Source organism: Prinia subflava, chromosome 1 (genome assembly GCF_021018805.1).
Source record: "Prinia subflava isolate CZ2003 ecotype Zambia chromosome 1, Cam_Psub_1.2, whole genome shotgun sequence".
Lineage (NCBI taxonomy): Eukaryota > Metazoa > Chordata > Aves > Passeriformes > Cisticolidae > Prinia > Prinia subflava.
In genome coordinates, this window is record NC_086247.1 from 108915900 (window position 1) to 108941005 (window position 25106).

The 25106-nt window shown below is 35.4% G+C and overlaps 1 protein-coding gene across 4 annotated transcripts in view; it reads right to left on the reverse strand.

Annotated features, from left to right (window-relative positions):
* Positions 1–25106, reverse strand: part of ULK4 (unc-51 like kinase 4) — a 218633-nt gene that overhangs the window by 100055 nt on the left and 93472 nt on the right. For all 4 annotated transcript variants that reach the window (XM_063407199.1, XM_063407208.1, XM_063407217.1 and 1 more), the window contains one exon: positions 21286–21334. In XM_063407199.1, the coding sequence (XP_063263269.1) occupies positions 21286–21334 (49 nt within the window). The remainder of the gene's footprint in view (positions 1–21285; positions 21335–25106) is intronic.

The following is a 25106-nucleotide window of genomic DNA, read 5'->3' on the forward strand; positions in this document are numbered from 1 at the left end:
TTACACAAACACACTTTCACACCCCATGCATCACAGTGTTATCTTGGCACTTATTCAAGAACTTGAACATAAATGCATTTTCTTCTTGTGCCAGGCAGTGGATATGAATTCCAAGAATAAAAGGAGCTGAGGTGGGATTCAGTGCTCTGAACAGAACTGAACTATGATAGTGGAGCAAGGTTAGAATTCAGAGTAGTCCTAACTCTGTGCGTGCACTGTTACATATAGGTAAAACCTTACAAAAGAAAGGCCTTGTAAAACACAGTTCAGGCCTTGTTACTTTGGCTAAGCCAGCCTGATAAGTTCCTGTGAGAAAAGAATTCTAACAGTGAAAATCAGTTTGCATAACAATCTATTCTCGTGAGAAGACAGTTTGCTCCTGTGAAAACTATCCTGGATCATTTGAAGAAAAATGTAAACATCTGTGGAGAAAGAGAGCCTTAGCACATATGCACACGAGCATCTACTCAACAATTAATTGTATGGCAAGAAAGTTACTAATCAATTAGAATGAAAATGATACTTTTGAAAACTGTATAAAAATAGGCTGTAACATTAAAGTGGAGCTTTCGCCGCAAGACTTCAAAAGTATCGTGTCCGTCTTTGTCCGCCCTCACAGAGACAGTGTGCCACAGTGATTATAACTCTCTGAGTGTAAGTGGATTTGATATTTAAGCTACATAAGAATTGAAGCTTTTGCTATCTCTCTTAATGTCAGCTTACAAACATAAGTATTTTCACAATCCAGGCCTAAGAAATACACTGTTTATATAGCCACCAAAAGCTTCATTGCTTTCAGAGGAAAAAGGAAATGAGTCTGGTATTAAGAGCCATGTTTGGATACATTTGGAAGGAGCAGTTTGTATTCACAGCCAGAGAACTTCTCAACTGGAACAAATAATAATAATTAAAAAAAGATAGCAAAAGGAAGTACAGTTTCTCACTCTAGGTAAATACTAGAAACACTCTTTCTCTTGCAGACATAACAGGAAGGAAATTCACTGTTATCCAAAAATCTCCCACAGACATACAAACCACTGATCACCTTAACTTGGTCACACAAACAAGCCACCAACTCCATTCTCTCATTAAATTCTGTGCAATACTAAAATAATTTTGCTTTATTACTGTTTGCCAGAAGAAACAGGATGTAGTCAAGATGAAAAATTTAAAAGAACAAGTAAATCTAGAGACTAGAAAGAGACAATTTCAAGGTTAAATGACCATAGCTTCTCCTTGCTTAAATTTTTCCAGGATATTGCTGCAGTTTCCAGACTCTACAGAGTTTGCTTTTATATTAGCTATGCCTGTGGCATCAGAACTAAAGACAGCATATGTATCTTGGTTATGTTGGTCTGGGACAGAAATACCATTTTTTCATTACACTGTGATTTTTGTTTTCTTCCTGCTTTGCATTTAATTCTTATTTTGTCTGTACCTGTGACCCTAGAAAAAGTGAACACGATGTTCACTTTAGTAGGTCATATTTCAGGTGCATACATTTCAGAAACATACTTATGAAGTGACAGCCCCATTTTAGCTGTCACTAAGGCAATGTCAGTCACAGGAATTATATCTTCCAGCCACTGGAATTCACTGATATTGAAAGACAAATGTTCCCTTAGCCAGCAACAGCCTGATGGTGGCCACAGAATAGCATCTGAAAGAGAACTGATGAGAAAGAAGTAAAATGGAGAGAGAAATGACAGCTAACAAGAATAGTAATAATAGTAATTATTATTACTCAAAATATACTTATGATCTGAGTTTTATAATTAATTTTTATGTGCTAGTAGATTATTATTGTTGCAAATTTAAGATGGAATCTAAGGAAAAGAGAATAGATATAGAATGTATATAAGGAAGAAATTATTTGCAATAAAGGTGCTGAGACACTAGCACAAGCTTCCTAGAAAAGTTATGGATGTCCCATCCCTCTACCTGTTCCAAGCTTGGCTGGACAGGGCTTTGAGCAAACTGGTCTAATGAATGACATCCCTGCCCAGGGCAGGAGGGTTGGAATTAGATGACAGTTAAAGGTTCCTTCTAACCCAAATGATTCTTTGATTTAGCTCTCACCACTCAGAATATTAAACTAAGAAGACAAGACAAAAAGTAGTAATTGCTCCACTGAGTATATAAACAAGAGCAAAATGAATTTTGGACTAGCCTAAGCCTTGCTCTCAATGGTGACAATCTCAATAGTTCCAGGCAATAAACAGCTTGAAAAATTTACAGTCACTCAGCATTACAGGATCACCTGTACCCCACTGATACTCCCTGAAGCAAGCCGTGCACTTGCCTGGCACAAAACAAGCACCACCAAAGAAGAGCAATGGCACAACTCACAATTTAAAAGCTTAACTCACATCTACAAAAAAACCCTGTAAGGAAAGGAAAAGGAAAGGAAAGGAAACCAATTCTGCTTCTCATAAGCATTTGTAAAAGACTATCAGATGCTATGACTTGGAAAAAAGTATATACTTCTTGCTGCTAAATATGATACCATATTTAATTTATTCCATTTTCATCAGTGATTAACAGATGGTTCAAAGACAGAATCAGAAGTTACTAAGTTCAGCAAAATAGGAGGCTCTTCTAAGCAAGTCCTCCTTATTTCTCAAAGACAGAGGAAGTTATACCACATTTTGTTATTACTATTATTAAGTATATGTTGAACAGCATTTTTCTTTTTGCATATCTTTCCAGGATAATCTCCAAATAATTTATTATAGTTTTCTTCATAGTCTCACCCCATATCTTTCCCCAAGTAATTTCTGTTTAAATACCTACACACTGATCCAAAAGTCAATAGCTGTAGGAATACAGCTTTGAAAATTACTACAGTTTACGAAAATAAATTCCACTTCATGACAAGATACATTTTAGTCATCAATATGCAGGGCATATGTTCACTTAAAATCTTCCTGATTTTTATCACTGTTAAGGCAGATTCCAGTGCCCCCAAAGGGTGCCTTCAACCTCCTAAAGAGTGAGGGTTTTCTGTCCTTCACATAACTCATTTCAGTAGTAAACAGGCACTAAATGATTATATGAGAATGTATATCTATTTATTCATAAGGAGGACAGGATTCATTAAATACGTATATACAGACACATGAATATACATACATACACGTTTTCTCATAAAGTATTTCAGCTATGACATACGAAATTCAAATGAAACTATTCTAGCAATAGTGAAAATCGATGACTTGAGATTCTATGCTGTTTCAGGATGCACCCAGACTTTAAATTTCCTTAAATGTTTAAGACTTCAAACAAACACTCCCAGTGTGCACTGACACATTCACTAGGTTATCATACTGTCTGTATCCCACAGTGGTTTGCTATCTTACAGAAGTGTAGAGGACTTAAGTTCTTTCATTTCTCCTCATTTTTAGTCAAAGTCCAGATCACCAGTAGGCTCTGCGACAAGGAAAATTTATTATATACAAACTGAAGCAACTTCAGTAGGGGATAGTGAGAGATGTTAGTAAAACATCTTGCTTAGTAATCAAAATATTTATTTTGAGCTTCAGAAACCTAGAGACAGCTATTTCCTCTAGGGTGATTTTGAACTTGGATCTGCACGTGGGTCCTTCCCCTAAAGCACTCCTGATTGACATGCCATTGGCTGCCCTTAGATTTGCCTTTCTCCTCTACCTCCCAGGCAAATGTGGGCAGAAAATTCACCTTGAACAAAAGAAGCCCTTCTCAGTGAAACATGCATCCAACTTGAAATAGCATAATGAAACACTGAAATAACGCCTATACTTCCTCCCCCAAACAACAGACTGGAATCCTGAAAACAAATGGAGCCATGACCACAGAATCACAGAATATTCTGAAACGGGAAGGACCCACAAGGATCATTGAGCCCAGCTCTGAAGTAAATAGCCCACACAGATTGTTCAACCTCACAATCTTGGTGCTCTGAATAACTGAGCTGATCAGCAAGGTTCCGCTGCTCTACCCAAGTTGTCTACCAGCAAAGAGCAGTTTTATTCTCATTTGAATTCATAGCCTGAAAAGGAGTTGATATTTTTAGATCAAAGTAGCATTTTGATGCTAAGAGAGAGGCATAAAATATCATTGAGAACTAAATTTAATAACACTAGAGCCCAGACAGAAATTTTAGCCCATATGTGGTGGCACACAACGTGTCATTGCACCAGAAAAGAAAAAAATAAAGAAAAGTAATAAAAAAGAAACCCCAAACCCAACTAAAAATCTCCCCAAAAACCAACTCAAAAAAAGGCCACAAAAACCTGAAAATTTGTACTACTGGATAAGACAGCATATATATTTTATATGAAGAAATTAAAACATAAGCTTTGTTAGAACACAGAATCCTAGTAATAACTAAATTAACAGATTTTAATTATTCATAATAAGCCACCGCACAATTATTAGGTAGCTATATTAGTCTTTTACTTCATTTCACTCAATCTATACTCTCTGAACAGTTATTCATACTGAAAAATGTGTACAATAGATGTAAGGGAATAAAAGGATCAAAGAGGAAAACAGCTGAAATATATCTGAAAAGCTGGTAACAGAAATTTTACAAAAGCCAGGGAGAAGAGACTAGAGTATCATTAGCCATTTTTATATCCTAATGGAACATGCAAGTTTCAGTCTGTTATCAAGAGTGGGTCCATGGCAAAGAGCCCAAATGAGGTCTGAGAAAGCATAATGTACCTTTAATGATTGAAATAGCAAGAAAATTAAATCTAATCATGTTTCATTAAGCATACTTTAGCTCCTATTTTTACTAAATTATTCTATTATGATTTCCCAACTGTCTGTTGAAATAACCTTTTACAGCAATCTAATTCACCATCATAAACAAGTCTCATTTCTCACAATGAAGCCCCCTGGGATTAGTGAGCGGAGATGGAAAATCTAAACCTTGCCAATCCTGCAGCCACTAAGGTAACCACTCAGGGAGACAAAGATTTTTGTTTTCCTATTTGTGGTTGAGATCATTAAGATATAATTAGAAATGTATTCATGAGTATCAGAGCGTCTGTTATGGAGATACCATTCGCCCAACAAGCATCCTCTATACTAGTCTTTAATAAGCACAGGAGCAGGCATAATCCCCACTTCACTCTCTGGAGAGTACTGCATTAAATGGACTGCATTAGACATCCCTCTCATTCCCTGCTTTTTAATGGAATCTTATACATGCATGCAGTATTTTTCTCAGACTCCATTGTTACCATCAGAACTGCTAGTCTGTTTGCTTTCAGCAATATGCTCCGGCAGTGCCATCCAGATGTGAGCCCTAAAGATAGCTACGTGCAGGGAATTTAAATCCTGCTCCAGAACTTGACACAGGGCAAGCAAATGTAAAACTTGAGAATATACAGTAAGAAATTAATTGTTTACAGAATAATCCTTGGTTCTCTGCACCAGTGAAAGGAGCTATCAGCCCTCCTACGCGTCCTTTCTGCTTTAGTCAAATGAATGAAATATACACCAATGAGAAATATTGCACTTTACTCCAACAGGTAACTGAAAGAAATCTGTTTTTCCTTTGTAAAGACCTTAATTACTGCCAAACTCCATATCAAACAAGATGATAGCAACAGAAAATTAAAAGCAATGTCACCCACCAAACATTGCTTAAGTACCTGCCACAGGGATCAATCTGGGGCCCTCAGTTAAACAGCAGAGAGTTGACTGACAGTCACTGCATTTAGCATCACAATGTTTGAACAGGTTATCATCTTATTTGGTAGTCAGGAGTTTGAAAGGAACCCAATACATGAAATAGAAAGAAAAAGAGTTGTAGGGCACAACTTCGCTTCCTGTACCCATGTGATCAGTAAAGAAATATTTGACCGAAACACCCAATGGGCAGAAACTGAAACTTGTAATATAAACAGGGGACTCAAAAGAGAAATCTAAGAGGAAAGAAAAAAAACAAAAACAAGCAAAACAAAACAAAAAACAAACAAACAAAACAACAAAACAAAACAAATTTCAGCTGGGTCTTTGAGATGATGCTCTAGTATAATTGTAGGTAGAAAGTCACAGTGAGTAAACTAAGATGGTGTCATGGTATGCTTAATATTTTGCATACATATGGCTAATGAATCACCTTAGCAAAGCAATGATTTTTAAGCTTGCCTATAAAAAACATTTTACAAAAGAAAATATATTTAGAAACTAAGCATTTACTGTAGTGAGTAAATTACTACAGTTAAAAACTAAGTAAAAAGTAGAATATTAAGATTTAAATTGTTTTGCTTTGTAGAAGACCTTTTTAGGCCTTTTTAGAAGATTCTAAAATCTAATTATCACCCTGCAATACAAACTCTTCAGGAAGACATAAACACAAGGAATGCATAAAGAACACATGACTGAAGCCAAACCAGACAAATTTCTAGATAAATTATCAGAGTTTAGATACATAATGTGGAAACCTCTGCCAGCCAGAAACCATTCATGGACATTCAATATTCTTTTACAAACTCTATTGTGAATCACACAATAGCTCAGTACCTTAGTCATCAGAATGCAGCTGGCCAATAAAGGTACAGTCAGCAACTGCTGCATTCCTATGCCAATATTTATTTAGATAAGATTAAGAGATGTACTTCAGCTGTTTGACAGAACAGTGATAATGTCACAGTAAAATTCTGGTCACAAGATCAATAAATCTTACTCTGAAAAACATGCATCCCAGTTTTACTTCAATATATATTTTCCCTTAAATGCTTTCTCTTTGACTTGACATTTACATTAGCAGGAACAGTAAATTAACAATTTGTTCTTAATCAGCCTGACAAATGTGGAAGAAGTGAAATTTTGTGTTAATATTGCTTCTACAGCAAAAATATATTAATTTTTAAATGTAGACATTAATCTCCTTGGGTGAACATTGATGGTGATTCCTTTCTGTATTGCCCATTTAAAATTTTTCATAAAATTCAAAGAAACTAAGGTCATGATTTCTCCCTGTAACTTGATCGTTAAAGGTCATAGAGGACACACCTTGGTACTAGACTTGTGAAGTCTCATATTAGAAATAATGTCTTTTTGCAGCACCTGTCTTTCACAGATTTGCATCGTGATGCTACAGCCCCTCTCTTCTGTAGGTCTCCACGTGCCCCTCAGCTCCAGCCATGACCCAGGGAGTGGGGTGGGAGTGAGGGAATGCTGCAGGGCTGCACTCCAGCCAGCACTTAGAGACAGAAGTAGTCCTGCCAGCTTCCCCAAGCTGTTCTCCTGCTCCCTCTTCAACTGTCACAGAACTCTAGGCACCAGGCACATTTCTACTTTTTTTACATCACACAATACAGTATGAAGAACACTTACAAGGTCACAAAGACTTTGAGATTGCTAACATAAATAATTTGAGATTGTCACACACACATACATATATGAGCATGTTTTATATATTACATACATGCACACATATATATATATATATGAATATTACAATCTGACTGTAGGAAAAGAACTAAATAAACAAAATTAGATGTGTCCAAGGTGTGGGCACTGCAAGACTGTGACAACAGGAAAAAAGCTTAAAGAATGGTAGGTGAGATTCATCAGCTACTGATAAAAGTGGGGGAGGATGAACAACGAAAGATAAAGAATTTAATTTGTTTAATCTTGGTCACAGCAGAACCAGTTACCAGTCTAGAAGATTAACTACTTTAGTTACATTGCTTAAATTAAAATGTAGAAGAAAGGCAGTAAATGCTATGAACTATTGGAGGAAAGGGATGTGACAGAATTAAGATGGATTCTGAAGACAATGATGCCAGTAAATCTCTAATTAAAAAAGAGCACAATTACCCATCCAAAACCACCTCCCAAATATTTTTTCCTTAAGTGGGAAAATTGTCCAATTAGAATGACTGAGTGATGCCTTGATGTAATAAAATTCTGCAAAAATGTGCTATAGTAAACATTGACAACTCTGCAACTTGTTCATAAACAATGGCTAAATACTAATTCTTAACATCCAAACTTCTTTGTGAATTCCTCAAATTACTGTTAATTTTTAACTCCACAGCCAGCCAAATAAACAGCACAGACTGAAAATTACCTTCATAACTCAGAGCTATGTATTTTTAACTAGTTAATTTCTCTAAGAAACAACTTGCTTCAGAAAACAAGCCAATCTGTTTAAGTCATAAAAATTAAATGGGTTTCTCATATAAAAATGGGAGTTGTAAGACAAATTCCTGCAGCTAGTAATTAAAATCTCACAATACGGAAAGGTTCCCATGCATTCATTTTTGGTATATAAAGCAGAATCTGACTTAGTTCAAATAGAAGGTCTATCTACCCTAACAACATATCTAAAATGCTTGACAAGAAGCCCTACATGACAGGTGTACTGAACACTTTCCTCAGCCTCCACGAATTCACAGCTCAAGGACTTTGAGCCAGATGCAGATTTTATACACATAATAGCTCTCAATGGGTTATTGTGCCATTAATTTGTCCAGTCTATTTTAACATAATACAGATCTTGTGTGAGTAGAGTCAATGAGCAGCAATACTGTTCCCTATTCACCTGACTATGGTATGCATATGTAAAGATCACACTTGCCCCTCAACCACCACCTTCCAGATTAAAGCATACCGAAGGATAATCTCTTTCACAGTGGCCATTCCAGACCTTTAACCATCTCAGGATTTTTTTTCTTTACACTATTTGCAGTTCTACTGTAAACATTTTGAGATGGGGAACCCAAAATCCACACATGGAGTAAAACGCACGATGTTTCTCTGCCTACCATTGCAATACTTTGTCTTACAATGAGTAATATTCAGTGTGTTTTCCAGACCAGGACAAAGGATTAAACAGATGTTTTTATTAGACTGTGGTTTTATCTAACCACAAATTCTCATTCCTCAGTAATGATGGCAACACACCTTGCATCTCTGCATATGTAAAGCTGTGACCATAGACAGCAGTCTCACATTGTGCGATACTTCAGAACACCTACAGGTTTCATACCTGCTTTGAAAAAGGGTGCAAATTAAACCAAAAGTGAGTAGTATTGGGTGTCAAAAAAACTTGAGAGGATTTTAATTACATCAATAATCACAAGATCCTCAAGGTTATCCAGAAAACTTCTATCAAAAAAGGCTCAAATCAAGTGTGATGAAACATATGTGAATGCTGAACAGCTTTATGACTACAAAAAAACCCCCAAAAAACCCTAAACCAAAACCAACCTAACCAAATACTGTTTAAGAGGGGAAAAGCCTTGCTTTAGAACCTCTGCACTGTGAATTTTGTAAGTTCTTAAAAGACTGTGTTTGCTGAAAAATTGAGAGGGAGAGAACATGAGCACCAATTGTGCTTCTATCCAAGCCTTAGGGCTGTCTGTGGTGATGGTCAGCCCAGGCCTCTCGCTCCTGCTGTTGGTGAAATCCATCACTAAGGAACATAAGCTCAATACCCTTCTGCCTTAAGTTCCCAAGACTGACAGACTGATCTGTCATCTAAAATGAAATTTCTGATAAAATGTTCAGTGAGCATGGAAAAAGGTTATAAACTCTTCCTTCAGGCTGGACTAGGGGAACAATAACAGAATCATTCTGATGAAAGGGGCTAGACTGAACAGAGTACTATAAAATGAAGTACTGAGGAATTTTTATTAAACTTTTCTGTCAATATCAAGTGACAAAAATTATTATATCAGAGCAAAAAATCATGTATTTTCTATACTTTTAAAAGTTTGGGTGTTTTTTACAGATGATTCTTAACCTAAATACTATAAAATTCTTCTTGCTACTTATTTCAAATATTCTATGAATCTTAACTGTCCTAAAGCTCATAGAGTTAAAAAAAAAAAAAAGGTCTTAGTTAACATTTAAGTAAACATGTCTTCATGTCTTCCAAGAAATAAAATCTAATAGCATCAGCTTTATCTGTCATGGAAAGTTGAAGTTAGCATGTTCTCTTAAGGGTCAGAGCTGCACTGTTTGTAAGTAAAAATATAATCATTAGGAAAAATTCTCCACAGTAATATTCAAACAACTCAATCCAAAATAAAATAAATAAATAAATAAACAAATAAAACCTGTTTAGGACACTGTTAAAAACCCACAAGACTCATATTTCAGATAACCTTGCATAAATGTCCAAGTGTATTGAGAGACAAAACAAGTTGGCAGAAACACTCAGTGACTTTATACACCCATCCATTCAACCCTGACCTACAGTATGCCTTGGATTTGGTTCATAAAACACCACCCTCATGCAGTATAAAATGTAGATAGCTCAGATAAAGAAGAAATGGGAGTGGAGCCAAGGCAGCTGAGTAAGCATTGCTACTTCAGTCCATCCACTTTGCTTACTTAAAGGTCAAAGCATACAAGTTATTAGGAAGCAGGAAAAAGATGAAAAGCTCAGAAATCCAAACTCATCTGAAAGACTACTGACTTGGATCCTAGTCTAGAGGAGTTAATGTATCCAAGTACAGATAGTGCTTAGTGTACAGTAGCTACCATGCTAGGAGATAACCTGGGGGGTAATTTTTGTTCAGTTGGTTGATTTTTATTCAGATGGACTGGACTGGGAAAGCCAAATCACAGAATAACATATGGTTGAAGGTGCCTCTAGAGCTCTCCAGCCTGCTTGGCTCAGGTTGCATAGAGTCTCCAAACATCGAGATGTTACAACCTTTCTCACCTCTCATTCCAGTGTTTGACCACCCTCTCCACAGCAAAAAGTTTCTTTCTATATCAAGCTGGACTTTCTCATCCTCCAGCTTGTATTCATCCTGTCGTCTCTCCATGGTGCACTGCTGAGTCAGCTCTGGCTTCATCTTCTCTGTACTGTCCCATGGTGCAGCTACAGGCAGGAAATAGATCCCCCAAGATTTCTTTGCAAAGGTTGTATGAAACTTGTTTTCTTATCCTCTCCATGTGTGCCATGTGCTTCAGACCCTCTGATCATCAGGGTGGGCTTTCTCCAAGATATCAAAGGTTCAGGGTCAGCACAATGACATCTTTTGCAATATATTTTAATGTTTTCTCTGAACACAGTATTTGAAAACTATGCATTCTAAACAAGGTTAGCCCTCCACAAAAAACTAACTTTCAGGAGTTGTTCAGAATAACCACTATTATGGTATTTGTAACTGGAGGGGTTTCAGGGAAGTGCCAGCTACCAGCAAGGTCCAAAGGACAACAGGCAATCCTCTAAATACAGGACAAACCTAATGGATTTTGAGCAACAACCAAGGGCCAGTACACAGTAACAAGCAAATGCTCTACCCTTTGTACGTGCACAGACCTTTAAAACAACTGTTCTGTTGGATCTTAAGTCATCTCTGAAGGGATCATTCTGTACTTCACACCATATCTCTGAATAAATATCAGAGTTACAGTTACTCATTAATTGCTTTGAACAGAGCTTAAACTGCTCTGTTTAATGCTCTCTTAAATGCATCCCTACAGCACTCTGTTCGCCCCAATCAACAGAGGACGCAAAAAGACCAGAGACCCCAGCTGGCGTCTAGGTCACTTTGGAGCAACACTGTGAAATGTTCTTGGAATGGTCAGAGCAATGATGTGATAAATACGTGGGATCTGCCATGCAAGGAACTACAGTGATCATTACTTTGTAACAACTTTTTCTTTGAAATTGTGAATATAATTTCTCTCAAAAGACAACTTGTAAGATATTATACCACAATACACAAAAGAACTATCCACGCTGGACTACTGTAGAAACACTTACCAAAAAACCCACCTTCACAAAACCAGAATGTCTGCCTGCTTATTGAAGACCAGTAGTATATAACATGAAAAGTGAGATCAAAGAAATGGAAAACAGTCACAACATCATAAAACTCAGAAGTGTATTCTAGTATCAGCAGTAACCATGGTCACTATTTTTGCAAAGTACAGATACCTATGCACTTCACTACCTGTTTGTGATTTTCTAACTCAGTATGTTATAGTTAGCTTTAAAATCTTGATACAGTCTTTTAGATTCACATTTATTATCTGTACAGTTTTCAACTTTTAGGATAGGATAGATAAATAAATAACTACTAACAAACACAAGCAAGCACAAACACAATATAAGACTATTTATACATGAGTTTTCTTATGTCCCTTAGCACTGCATATAAAATAGAAAAAAAATAGCTGGGTAGCATACGCACTAAAATATTAGTGTCTAGCATTAGAAAGAAATTCCTTTAACATGCAAATAGCTGACTTTTCTTCCTATACAAGAACATACTGTTGTCATAAGTGCTGTGGACTCAATTTTTCTCTCCAAAGTGGAGCTCCAGGTGATTTAGTAAATAATTTTATTCCCTCCCCTAACAGGAGCACTGGTTCAAAGTAATTTTCCAAATAAGAAAGAGTGTGATAGAAGGATATGCTTTAGCAATACTTCTCTTTTTTAAAAATCCATTTTATTATGCAGAGTATCAATTTATACTATTAAAATTATCTAAAGGATGGCTCTGTTTCCTCTCACTTCTTCCTCCATCAGCAATCCTACCAGGGATAGATCTACTCAGACATACAGTCATAAAATAAGCTGCTCATATTTACTTAGTGCTTCTCATAACAAAATCTGAACACCTTCTAAATATTAATGAATTCATCTTCCCTACACTCTTGTGATGTACATTTATAGTTTAGATATTACCATAAGAAAAAATCATTAAAGAATTTTGTTTTAATAAGGTCCAGTTGGGACCTTAAACAGGCTTCGTTTCAGAATGATGAGAACCAGTCGCTGAGTTTTTTCAGAGTAAAGGTGTTCACTGGACACCCAAAAGACAGAAGAACAAGCACATGGTGAAAAAGAACGCTTACACAATTTTCCCAAGGTCAAGAATAAATGCAGATCAGCAGCAGGAATAGGAAGCAGTTCCCTCAATTCTCTCACTTCTCTGTCAACAAGACCATTCCTCATCCCACAAATCATGTACTTCAAGTTTTCATTTTAGATTTTTCATTAACCTGCACTAAAATATTTGTAACAAATACACATTTAATTACTTCAAAAATGAAGTTGAATTGAAGACAGCCAATATTATTTGACTCAAGCAACTCTACAAGAAAGACTGAAAATCAGCTATTAATGCCGTTCAAAAAAACCAGTATCAAACCCCTAATAACAATAATTTTCTCAATGTGATGGATGGAAAGTAAATCATTCCAGCTGTGTTTAAAGCTGGCAGCTATTTGCTCAGAGCTAGGTGGAGACATCTTCATGAATTGCTGCCACACACTGCCTACAGCACAGACAACTCTTAAGCTCTGTGGTTGCAGCAAACAGCCTGAGAGTCTAGCATACATCACAATGATACTGAAAAAGCAAAATGTTTCTTCCATCATTTGCAAAGGGAACTTTTGTTGACCTTATCACTAGGGAACAAAGGGCTGGAGACCAGCACTATGCAAAGGGACCTGGAGTCCTGGCAATGGCAAGTTGAATGTGAGTCAGCAGTGCTCTGGCAGCCAGGAGGGCCAAGCGTGTCCTGGAGGGCATCAGGGACAGCATCGCCAGCTGGGCAAGAGAAGGGGATTGTCCACTCTGTTCTGCACTGGGGCAGCCTCACCTCAAGTGCTGGGGGCAGTTTGGGCACTACAGTGTAAGAGGACATCAAACTATTAGAGTGTGTCCAGAGAAGGGTGAATAAGATGGTGCAAGGTCTCAAAAGCAAGAGCTACAAGGAGCAGATAAGGTCACTTAACTTGTTCAGCTTGGAGGAGAAAAGGCTGAGGGGAGACCTCATCACAGTCTATGATGTCCTCAAGAGAGGCAGTAGAGGCAAGATGCTGACCTCTCTCTGGTCACCATCAATAAGACATGAGGAAATGGAATGGAGCTGCATCAGAGGAAGTTCAGATTGGACATCAGGAAAAGATTCTTCACTGAGAGGGGTGGCTGGGCACTGGAAGAGGCTCCCCAGGGAAGTGGTTGCAGCACAATGCCTGACAGAGTACAAGAAGCATCTGGACAACACTCTTAGTTATATGATGACTAAGGTAACTCTGAAGGAAGCAAGAGTTGGACACTATGATCCTTACTAGTCCCTTCCAACTCCAGACAATCTGTGGTTCTGTCATTGCTTTATCCATATGCAAAACCACTGCACATCACATGACAACATCTGGGGAAAGAAATCAAATGTCATGGGTTCTTGTTATTAATCACAATTAGAAATCATTTTTATACCAAGCATTTTGGCTTCTAATAATTTTGTTGCATCTGTTAAGAACACAATAGTTACAAATAAATAACTGTTAAGAACTGGAGAGGTAAGTTGATCATAAGAGATTAACAACTCAATTCAGCACTAATCAAACATTTATATGTATAAACACGTGCTCAGAAACTCCTGACTAAAAGATCACTAAAACAAAATAAAAAAATCTGTTTCTGAAAATAAAACTTTCTAGCAGCAGGATTCTTCTTCCTGCTAAAAAATTCTCAGGAGAGCTCCAATTAGACATGTTTATTTCCAGGAGTACAAATTCAGATGTGCAGGCTTATCCTTTTAAAGTATGCACTACTTTCAGCAATTTAAAAGAGATAAGTAGTCTCAGGAATCCCATCCTTAAAATAAAAGTGCTTAAGCAAGTTAACAGGGCAATGAAAAATTCTAACATTCCTATCAGAGGAGCCATATTTTATTCCTGGAAAAGTGGAAATTAACATACTGTACCCTACTGCCTTTTACAATGTCTTCTTTGGTCTGTAAAAACACTCCTATTAATTTGATTTTGCATTAAAAATAAAATAAATATAATAACTTACTGAATGTTGACACAAGACTTCAATGCATTGGTAAGAAATTTCTCAGTTTGGAAAGGATTTAAACCATTCTCGCTGGTGAAGTGTACTACTCAGAGTAAATTTCACACTTGCATTACATTTATCTTCTTTAAATGATATCTCGTAATTTCTTCTCATCCCAAATATATAAATTCTAAGATAGTTCAACATTTTTTCACTAGTTTCTCCTAAACCCATCTTTGGATATTAAACATCTTTCAAAACTAGCAATTACTTTGCTTTATAAACTACCCATTAAAACAGGGTTTTGGCATTTTCACTTTCAGAAATCCTTATAGATTACATCTCTAATCTGTCACAGCTGTTTTAAACACGCTGTCACAGCATATAATTTGACTACTAAATATAGTAGATTTGAGGAAATGTGCCTACTTCAGAGAAAGAAAAAAAAAAGATATTCATTATGTATACACCTAAGGTTTCTAAGTATAATCAATGTCCATCCAATAGAAGCCATAAAAATCACTCCTAGAATCTGATTTCAGATACCTTTTAAATGCAGGTTTTCCCTAACAGCAGTAATTAACTGGTGAAACACACCAAAAAGAGCCATTGCATTGAATGCTTTTTTAACAGCATTGAAAATACAGAGAGGGACAGGAATATCACACACAAAGGTACCCAAATAAATAGTATTTCCTGTTCTTTAAAACACATGTAGACTAAGCATTCTCAGATATCTTTGTGTTGATTTTTCCACTAGAGAGCTATTTCTAAATTAAGAATTTAGTATGCCTACAGACTGGAGCAGGATGTCCAGAGCAATCAATCAGCATCAATCTTCTCATGCAAGTGCAGAGCTGAAAGCTTTGACTTTAAGTCAAAGCTCATTTACATAGCATAGAAGACCAAGGGCCCATTCACACTAAATGCTAGAGGCTTTATTATTAGCCAAATTTCCTATCCTCACTTACTTTCTCCAGCAGATGAGTGCCGCAGCATAAACTTGTACTCTTTACAGATTATAAGAGAAAGAGACTCCTAGTCTTTTGTTTCAAGTACTCATCCTGGGTGGCTTATGAGTACTTGCAAGAGTTAGAAACATTCTTGCCATTCTTTCAGACAACCAGCAAGACGCTTATGGCGCTGGACCAGGAGGTGCTTTTTTTGACAGACACAAGTAAACTAATGCTTCAAATGCTGCAATAACCTCTGATCCATGTTCCTCTATCCTTATCATCCATGTGGCTGATAGACAGCAAAATACCTCTACCTCTTCCCTCAAATGATATATGACTAATCTCTCACTAGAAAGTAGAAACCAAGCAAAAGAAGAATGATGACACTCTTCTTTTTCCTCTCCAGTGTTCTTTTTCTCCATTTTTATAATATTTTCACAGGTAAGACTGATCATAAAACAATAATTATTTTTAAATCATTCTATGTACATGGCTTCATTACTTTAACTGAATCACAAGGAGTGGCATCTCTGACCATAACCATTTCCTGTGGCTTTTTCCTCCTATTAAAATTCAAAACAAAATATAGAATCCAACCATTGTTTCCATTTGGATGCTATACAACTTCTTTTTCACAACTTTTTTTTTTTTTTTTTTTTTTTTTTTTAATTGAAGGACTTTGGTTAGAATTATTTTTAATTGAAAAAAAAGCAACCTAACTATACCAAAGGAATCTAGTTATACATGGCAATGTATCCTCTACTTAGACAAAATTTCCACAGAATTGTTAGCTTTCTTGAGAAGAAGTTCTTACGGAAGAAAGCTGGTGTGGCTTGTTTCTTCTTTTAAAGTGCATGTTTATCTATTTTTTATGTAATGATTACAATTTTTCTTTTAATTATGCTTACTTAGTTCATATTCTCTCCCTTAGTGATAAATGTAATGCCCTATTTTCAACTGCAATTACAACAAAGTGAGCAAAGCACACCTAAAAAGACCAGTGACTGCCACATAACAATAATTATTATAATTCACATAACAATAATGTTGAAAATTTTTTGAGCACTCAAGTGTAGGTTGACTGCACTCTACCAAAAACATGAGTAGCATGTGATACTGTAACTTAAGAGGATCATATGCCAATTAATCCCAAAATACACAGGGATAGTATAAAATTTCAAACCTATACATAACTAGGAAAAATAGACAAAAATATATGAACAGGACTGCAAAGGGAAATCTATTTTGTATTGTCATATTAAGAGCTTTCCACTGTATTTGAAGGAAAATAATTTTAAATATGTAATTTTAAAATTAATTTTAATTGTTTCACAAATGCAAACAGAAGAGGTGGACTTGCTTGTGTTAAGAATAGAATGACAGTAGAAATAAAAAAACCACTGCATTTGGATCTTTAAAACAGACTGTGCAGTTTAGACATGAAGACACTATCTACTATTGATCATATTTAATAATAAGATGTCATTTAACACAGTAATAGTCAATGTTACTATAAAATGATTTTATAGAAAGAATATGCCTTAAAGTTTAACTGGCTGTTAAGATACAGAAATTTGCAAAAAAAAAAAAAGTACAGCAAAAACTGATGTCTGTGATAATATGCTGGTGTGAATGCTACATCAGAAATTTTAATAGGACAAGCACAGAATTGACAACTGGTCTTTAAAAAAAGGGTAGCACTGAGCTCATAATAATAAGCATCATTAACTTTAGGTTTAAATCTTAGCAGCAGAAGAATAGAATATCACCAACCACACAGAAATTCCTTTCTATGCAACAGCTTACATTCAGGTAACACAAAATGAAGACCAGGTAATATTTATGGTACTAGCCTTTTAAAAGTAACATAACAGAAAATAACATTTATGTCAACTTCATTGCTTGCTACTCAGCAAAATCTTGGTAGCAATCTAAATACAAATAGCCGTAATTTACAAAAATGGCAGTAAAACACTTTCAAATCCTTTATCAACATCATTCCAGCATTATAAAATCAAAATCAATATTTTGTATATATCATAAACTGATATTGAAGGCAGATGACATAGGTTTGACATTGCAAAATATACTAGAAACAGAATACTAAGGAAGTAGCAGTAAAAGGCAGCAAGAAAGTAAAATACTAGATATATCCCACAGTAACTTTTCCTGCTACAACCTCTTCCACATCAACAGCAGCCTTTCATATTTATACCTTATATCAACCCAACGTTTGGCATTATTTGCATAACCATGGAATTTGGCTCATTATATTTAATTTTGCTACCAAGGGGAGTTTGTAGCTTTTAAATTTTCCACATTATGATGTCAGCTTTCCTTCTGCTTTTCAATTCCTTGCTGTCCTGAAAATACTCATAAATTGTCAATATGTCTCCATTTTTCCACAGGTACACATCGTTACATTTTCACTGACAACATCAGACCTTACTGCAATATCGATGTCTGCTCATATTGCAGTCATACCTTCATATTGCTTTTTAAGACTATTTATAATCTATGTAACCACTAGCACCAGGATCTGGGATCATGGCACTGATGAAATTAATTTGCATTCAGGTAAACCATGAAATTCACCTCTGAAGTTCTGTAATGAAGAACTGTATTCAGGTTTTTCACAAACTCACAATTAATGTGCATTTCCTAAATGCAACTGAGTGTCGAGAGATGAATCAGTGCAGAGGGTTTCCAGGGGAACTGGAACTCTATTTAAAGCCTCTTACTAATTAGCTCAATGACTAAACCCCAGTTCAGGTGACGATAAATTATGGCTATTCTCTTAGAACAAATTTTTAGGTAGACAGTAACAGATTCTTTTCACTGAACCAGTTCTTTTCGCTTGGCAACTATAACATTTACAAAATTGCAGTCATAAGTGACATGAAAAGATACTTTTCATATGCTTTGACTGAATTCAGAGATCAAACTGGTCCAGAGAGATGACAGAGGATAAAAAAAACTTGCCAAATCTCAGTGTTACTGGGGAGTGTGCAGTTTAAGAAACAGTACAACTCTACACTGATGAGCAATGAAAAGCAGTCATATTAAAGCTTATTTCTTGTGAACTGCTCAGTATCTGCATGCCATCATGTCCTTGCTACTGTGCTAGCTAGATTAAAGCTAGTACATTCAATCCCACTTGGAATGTAGCACAGCCTAGAGACAAAGACTGCTCCTGGAAATGCTTTTCAGTTTTGAGCCCACAGTATTTCCCTTTGGAGTCCAACAGAGTCAACATCCGCCCATTGCATTGCAGGAAATAACATGAACTCTATTTAATGATACACAGAAAATACGCATTGAATATTAACTCTTGCCATAGAAATTAAGTACTAGTAATAAACCATGGACTAGATAGTAATAGCTCTGCACTAAATTAAAATAATATAAAATAGAGTATTGACTCTGAAGCATAATTCAATAGTTTAGGGTTTGGTAAAGGCCTAGGTATAATAACATAGAGCTCAACATTACTGTTTGTGCTGATCCTTGAAACCAATAAAAGTATAAACCTAGACAAAGACTACTTATGCAGAATAATGAAAATCAAATTACAAGCAACTCCCTTTACCCATATGACTGAAAATTATTTCAGAAACCTGTAATGAAGGTTGTTTATCTATCCTATTCAATCCATTCTGTTCAAAAGAAAAACAGCCTAATGATTAATCCGTCCAGTCTGATTGAGTCCTGGCTCCTGAGTTTTCCCAACTGCCTAACATTCCTCTGCTGAGCTCAGTTTTCTGTAGGGAAAACAGAGGAACAGGTTGTCACCCCCCTTTGCTGTTTCTGGTGGTACATCTTGCATCCCTTGATCCAAACAAAACTACAACTCACAGCCAGTGCACTGTTAAAGCTCAAATGCTGGATATGGCAACTGAAGCAATTACAGGTGTCCCCTCTGAATAAAGCATGTTGAAAGGGGAAATTTTTTTCTCCCTAAAAGCTACACGATTTTTTCCCAGCTCCAACCATATGCTCAAAGACAGCCATAGGGGTTCAAGAGAGCTGCGGAACTTTGAGAGATCCTTAGTCATGCAGGCAATTTTGAGCTCAACTTCTTTACTCCCTAGAAAACCACCAAACTACTTCTAGAACTCATGAGGTCAAACTGCATGTGGGGAGGTCAGGAGGGAGCATTTATGACTTACTACAACTTGTCCTACTTACACGGTATGACATAAACATGTTTTAAAATCCCCAATTACAGATAACATTATACAAAAAATTTCAATACCTGGGAATATTTTGAGAGATCATAACCAGGTTCAAATACTTATAGCTATAGACTAACATACATATTTCTATAGTGAAATTTCAAGATTCTAGCACCCAAAGACATGTTAAATATTAACCAAACATTTTAGGATATTAATATGAAACATTTAACCTCCATATTTTATGAGTTCTTTTATTACTACCTAAAATTAGTACTCATCCTAGGTCGAAACTATTTATGAACCACAGTAAAATAAATGGTTTTATTCTCAATACTTACCACAAAAAGAGATTTGTACATATATGTACACAAAATATCATAAAGCCTGTGTTCTGTGTGCTGTTGGAAAAATCTATCATCACTAACATGGTTACTTCAATAAAAAATGGCTTATCTGGGCATGCAGTATTAAAGAGATTCAAAATGATAGGCAGTAAAATAAATCACTGCAAAGGAAGAGTGAAGATTAAAATACTGAAACTTAAGAAAGGAATATCAAAGTTGATTCAGAATCCCATTTATGAACCTTATCTACTCTGAATAAGACTGAATTTCAAGAATGATATAAAAGTAAATATGCAATCTGCCTACACTACATAAATTATGTGTATTTATAATGCATATTTAGTATTCTTCAGGAGCATGCTTACAAGACAGGACACTTACCTGATACAAAGTCATAAACTTAAAAATTAAAAAAATTAACAAGAGACTGGAATAAGAAGGCTGATGGATAGCACAGTACTCAGCTTCCAAACTAGCCTAAACATTTCTCTTCTTCATTAACACAGTTATTATGCAACATTTCGGAGAAACAAAACCAACAGTTTTCATGGCCTTTGTAAGTGGCAGATTCTATTTAGCGATGGAAGTTCCACATGTAACTATCCCAAAATCATGTCCTTGACACTTTACACTGGAAGAATTTCTAAAAGCAAACAGTGGGATTTGAGACTACCATGCCAACAGTATCAAATTTATACTTGATGCTATTAAATAAAATGCAACTTCTTCAGCATTTTTTGTATGGATTTGGCAAATATATAGTACTAATTAACAATCAAGCTCATTAATTCTGTTTTTCAGGAGATTTTTTGATACAAGAAAGAAAAAAGTACTTGGAGAAAGTTCTTATACAGGTGGACTACTTGGTGAGAACCCTCTAAATGTTTGCTTACTCTAGATTCTTTTGTTTTGTTAGACTGTTTCACTTGATTTTACCAACACCTTATTATTTTATCAACATTACTAATGAAACTTACTAGTTAGACATGATTTGGGAGCTAGGATATCTATCTATTAGAATATATATCTGTATTAAAAATTATTCTTACCAAGATGACTTGAAAAAGAACTGGAAAAAGATGGACTTCTTCTATGAGTCTGTAAAAACATATTTAAAGATTTATTTAAAAACAGAGGAAGTGAATTCTTATTTAACACACTAAACTCACAAGAGGAACAGAGCAGCAGAATAGCTGTTGCCAAGATCCATGACCCAGAACCTTAGCCTTTGACTAGGTCTCAACAAAAATGACCTCCATTTCAGATATTAAACAGAAACAGCAATGTTATACTGCTTTGGAAATTACTTCTAGGTCTGCCTCACTGATGCAATTCAAGTGGGTAGAACAGTAATTAATTTAGCAGTTTTAAATTACAGTAATTAATAAAGTACTGCATCTATAACACTATACATACTATGAAACAGAGTGCACCATTAACTGTTTGAATTAATAGACTCAGCACACATAATGAAATTATAAACACATTTTTTTTAAAGAATGCCATGCTAACTAACTTCTTGGGTTTAACCTATTTATATATGATACTTTTGTCAGACACTTGACAATATTGAGCAGCAGTGGCCCAAAAGAAGTCACCTATATTCTCCTGCATTTCAAAATCAAATAAAACCCAGCATATATATGCTTAAAGAAAGAATATTCTCAAAAATCAGTAATACTTTGCATTAATGCAGTGTTTTCTATTCTTAGAGCACAAAACATCGCATTAGTAAAGCATGTGGCACACACTATGATGACATGAGTCATGCGATTAGATGCTTTTTATGGCATTATGTTGTCTAATTGGAAGAATGATTGTCACCTTTTCTTACACACTGTACTAAATGCCTATTCACCAAACACCACAGAGAACACCCACTTGGGGGTTTCAAAATTTTTTTCTTGTGTCACCATAACATCACTGAAGTGCTTCATAAACAATTGGTAGGTTTAGCTTTGTGACACAGCAAAGGTAAGACTGCATTTAGAAGCCCATGTAATAAATGCAGAACTCAAACACAGAGAGCACGTCTGGGATCTCAGTGTACAACACTCCATAAAATTGTGTTGCCTGTAGTATGTCAGCTAAAAATACCAAGTTATATTACACAGTTCACTGTGAATAAACAGGAGTTATATTTGACTACAATAAGTATTTAATTTCATGTGTAAAACTCTATATTGGCTTCTGGTAAAACAATAATCAGATTAATTCTGTTTGACAAACTATTTGTTTAAAAGAACTCATATATACCTAAAATCACATAGTTTCCTTTAAGAATTTTTACTCATGTACAGTAAGAGGAGAAAGTGTTATTTTTATGGATAAAAGTTATGGATATGGATAAAAGATATATTTCAGTATAAGCTAAAGTACTAGACTGTGAATTGAAGCAGCTAAAAGGAATTTCACATTTTCCTCTATTAACTTAATGAAAAAAAATCAGAGGGGCTAGAACAAACATCCAAAGGTTATAAAAGAAATGCTTCATTTAGATTAATGTCACCTGTAAGAGCCCTGATTGTTCATGTTTGATGGAATCATGTCATGTAAAGGAAATATAATAAGGAATGAAAGCCATGCCAAGAGAACAACAATATATATGAATAACTCAGAATTACTTCTAAGTAATGCAGATATATACATTATGAATGAATAATGGTTAACTTTTTCATACTGTTTTTCTATTTCTCTGATCCTTGCCTTCACATAAATGTAATAATGATTTTATGATATAGAATATTTATGAGTTAAGGGTGGGAATAAGAAGATCTGTTGCATTGTACAGCACTGGAGAAAAGTAAAACACATTCACTAAACTGTTCAAAACATAACAAAATAGTATAATTTTATGCACCCACATATAGACATTTAACAAAACTAAGTAACAGCTTTGTTCAAACAAACGAGTTCATTTTTTCTTGCATACAGAAGCATTACACTCGACAGAGGGAAAAGAGTTTAGGTAAGGAAAGAAACTCATTATTTCTAAGTTTAGATAAAGAAAATTTCTCTTCTTATTAAACTGAGGGAAAATTTTTTCCATATGTTATGGAAAAAGTCACTTTCATAGGTCAGGAGAACATGAAATTTAATCTCCTTTGGGCCATCTAATAACCCTTAAATAGACAGCTACGGCAGCTTGGACACAAGTCATAAGAGAGTCCCAGGATTACAGATAGGAGGAATTATTATATTTGAGGTTCATTTCCAGAGCCAAATCTACTAGTTAAATTAAAAGCTTAGTCCATGCCTGCAAAATAGAATTTTGCTGATGTAGATATAACAATACTGAATGTAAAGAAAGTCATTTAAACACAACAGAATCCCAAAAAGAGCAGCTACTATTACAGCAATCATACTGACAAAATTAAGTTTTGCCAGCACAAGCCTACTTTTGCTTAGGGTTTACTGGAATTACTTACCCCAGCAAAAGCTGCTCACTTTGCTACATAAGCAGCATTTAAACTGTGAACACATTAGCAGTAAAATACAATCAAATAACAAGAATAGCTAAGCAATCCTAGTTTAGGCAGAACTTGGAAAAATGCTTTTGTGGTAGAGGGTAAATTATGAAACAATTGTTTTCAAACACTGGAAGCAGTCCTGATTGTTACAGCATTACAAAAGTCAGCTCTACTTTCTGCTGAGATAAGACAAAACTAGAGCAAACGGGTCTGTTCTTAAAGGTCACCTGCCAACCTTTATGATTGAAACAATAAAAAGCTGCAGCCTTGAAATAAAACTATACACATAACTTAGCTAAAGCATAAAGTCACATCAAGCACTGCATCAAGACAAATCTTAAAGCTGACTCATCCCAACTTTGCATATATTTACTCAAGCAACTGTGTGACTTTATCCCACTTTTCATTGCTGTCTGACATGGTTTTACAAAGGAACTGTCTTAAAGCTGGTGAAAGAGGAGTTTAGCTATGGGATTTATTTCATAGAATGTTCATATTCTAAAGCAAAAGTATTTTGGTTTTTCATAGACTGTTACATAATTTATATTAAATTAGGTCTACCCTGTCTGGAAAACATACAGAATCATCATGATATACATATGCAAATCACAATACTAAATAACAATACTATTCCCATCTCATTTAAATCTATATATAAATAAACAGTGCTGGCTCAAAATAATTGGTGATCTGATTTTAAAAGACTTGCTATCAGTACAACCTGAATTTTTAATATACCAACAATTTTCAGGATGAGATTGTGCCTCCAATTTTGCTTTCCAACCAAATGCAAGATCTGTTTTTCTAAAAAATCCTAAATTACTTTCTTGCAAAATAAATCCCTAATGCAGGACACTAAACACTAAAGGCCTTTTGTTATAGGTTTGACACCTTAAAAGTTTAAAAGACAGAAAATGTGATGTTATCAGAGAGACACTTTAGAGAAAAGTTGGATGGGAGGGTGTGGAAATCTGGGTATTATAGACATTCTAAACTGAACAAATGAGTAGAAAGTATTCTGCAGAATGGAACTGGTGGACATGCACAAACCAAGAACCAAGACATTCATTTTAAAAGGATGAAATATCAAATCCATGCCAGGTTTTTGAACCCTACTAAGGGCTCTTAAAAACAGGCATGACTGTTCAGATTGCAAAGGTTGGGGGAGATAGTTAAAGGACAAAATATTCCAGAAATTTATGAAGTGTGCTTCTTTTTAACTGTTAGATGAAGGCATAAAATTAAGTGGCAAGTGATCAGATCAGACAAAGAAATACAAAGAAAATACCTGAAGATGATAAATCTTTATATACATGTGGTTATGTTATAGAATAACTATTTATGCTGAAAGTGACTCGTGAAACATTTCTTTCAGTCCACATAAATGAAATGAAGATCAC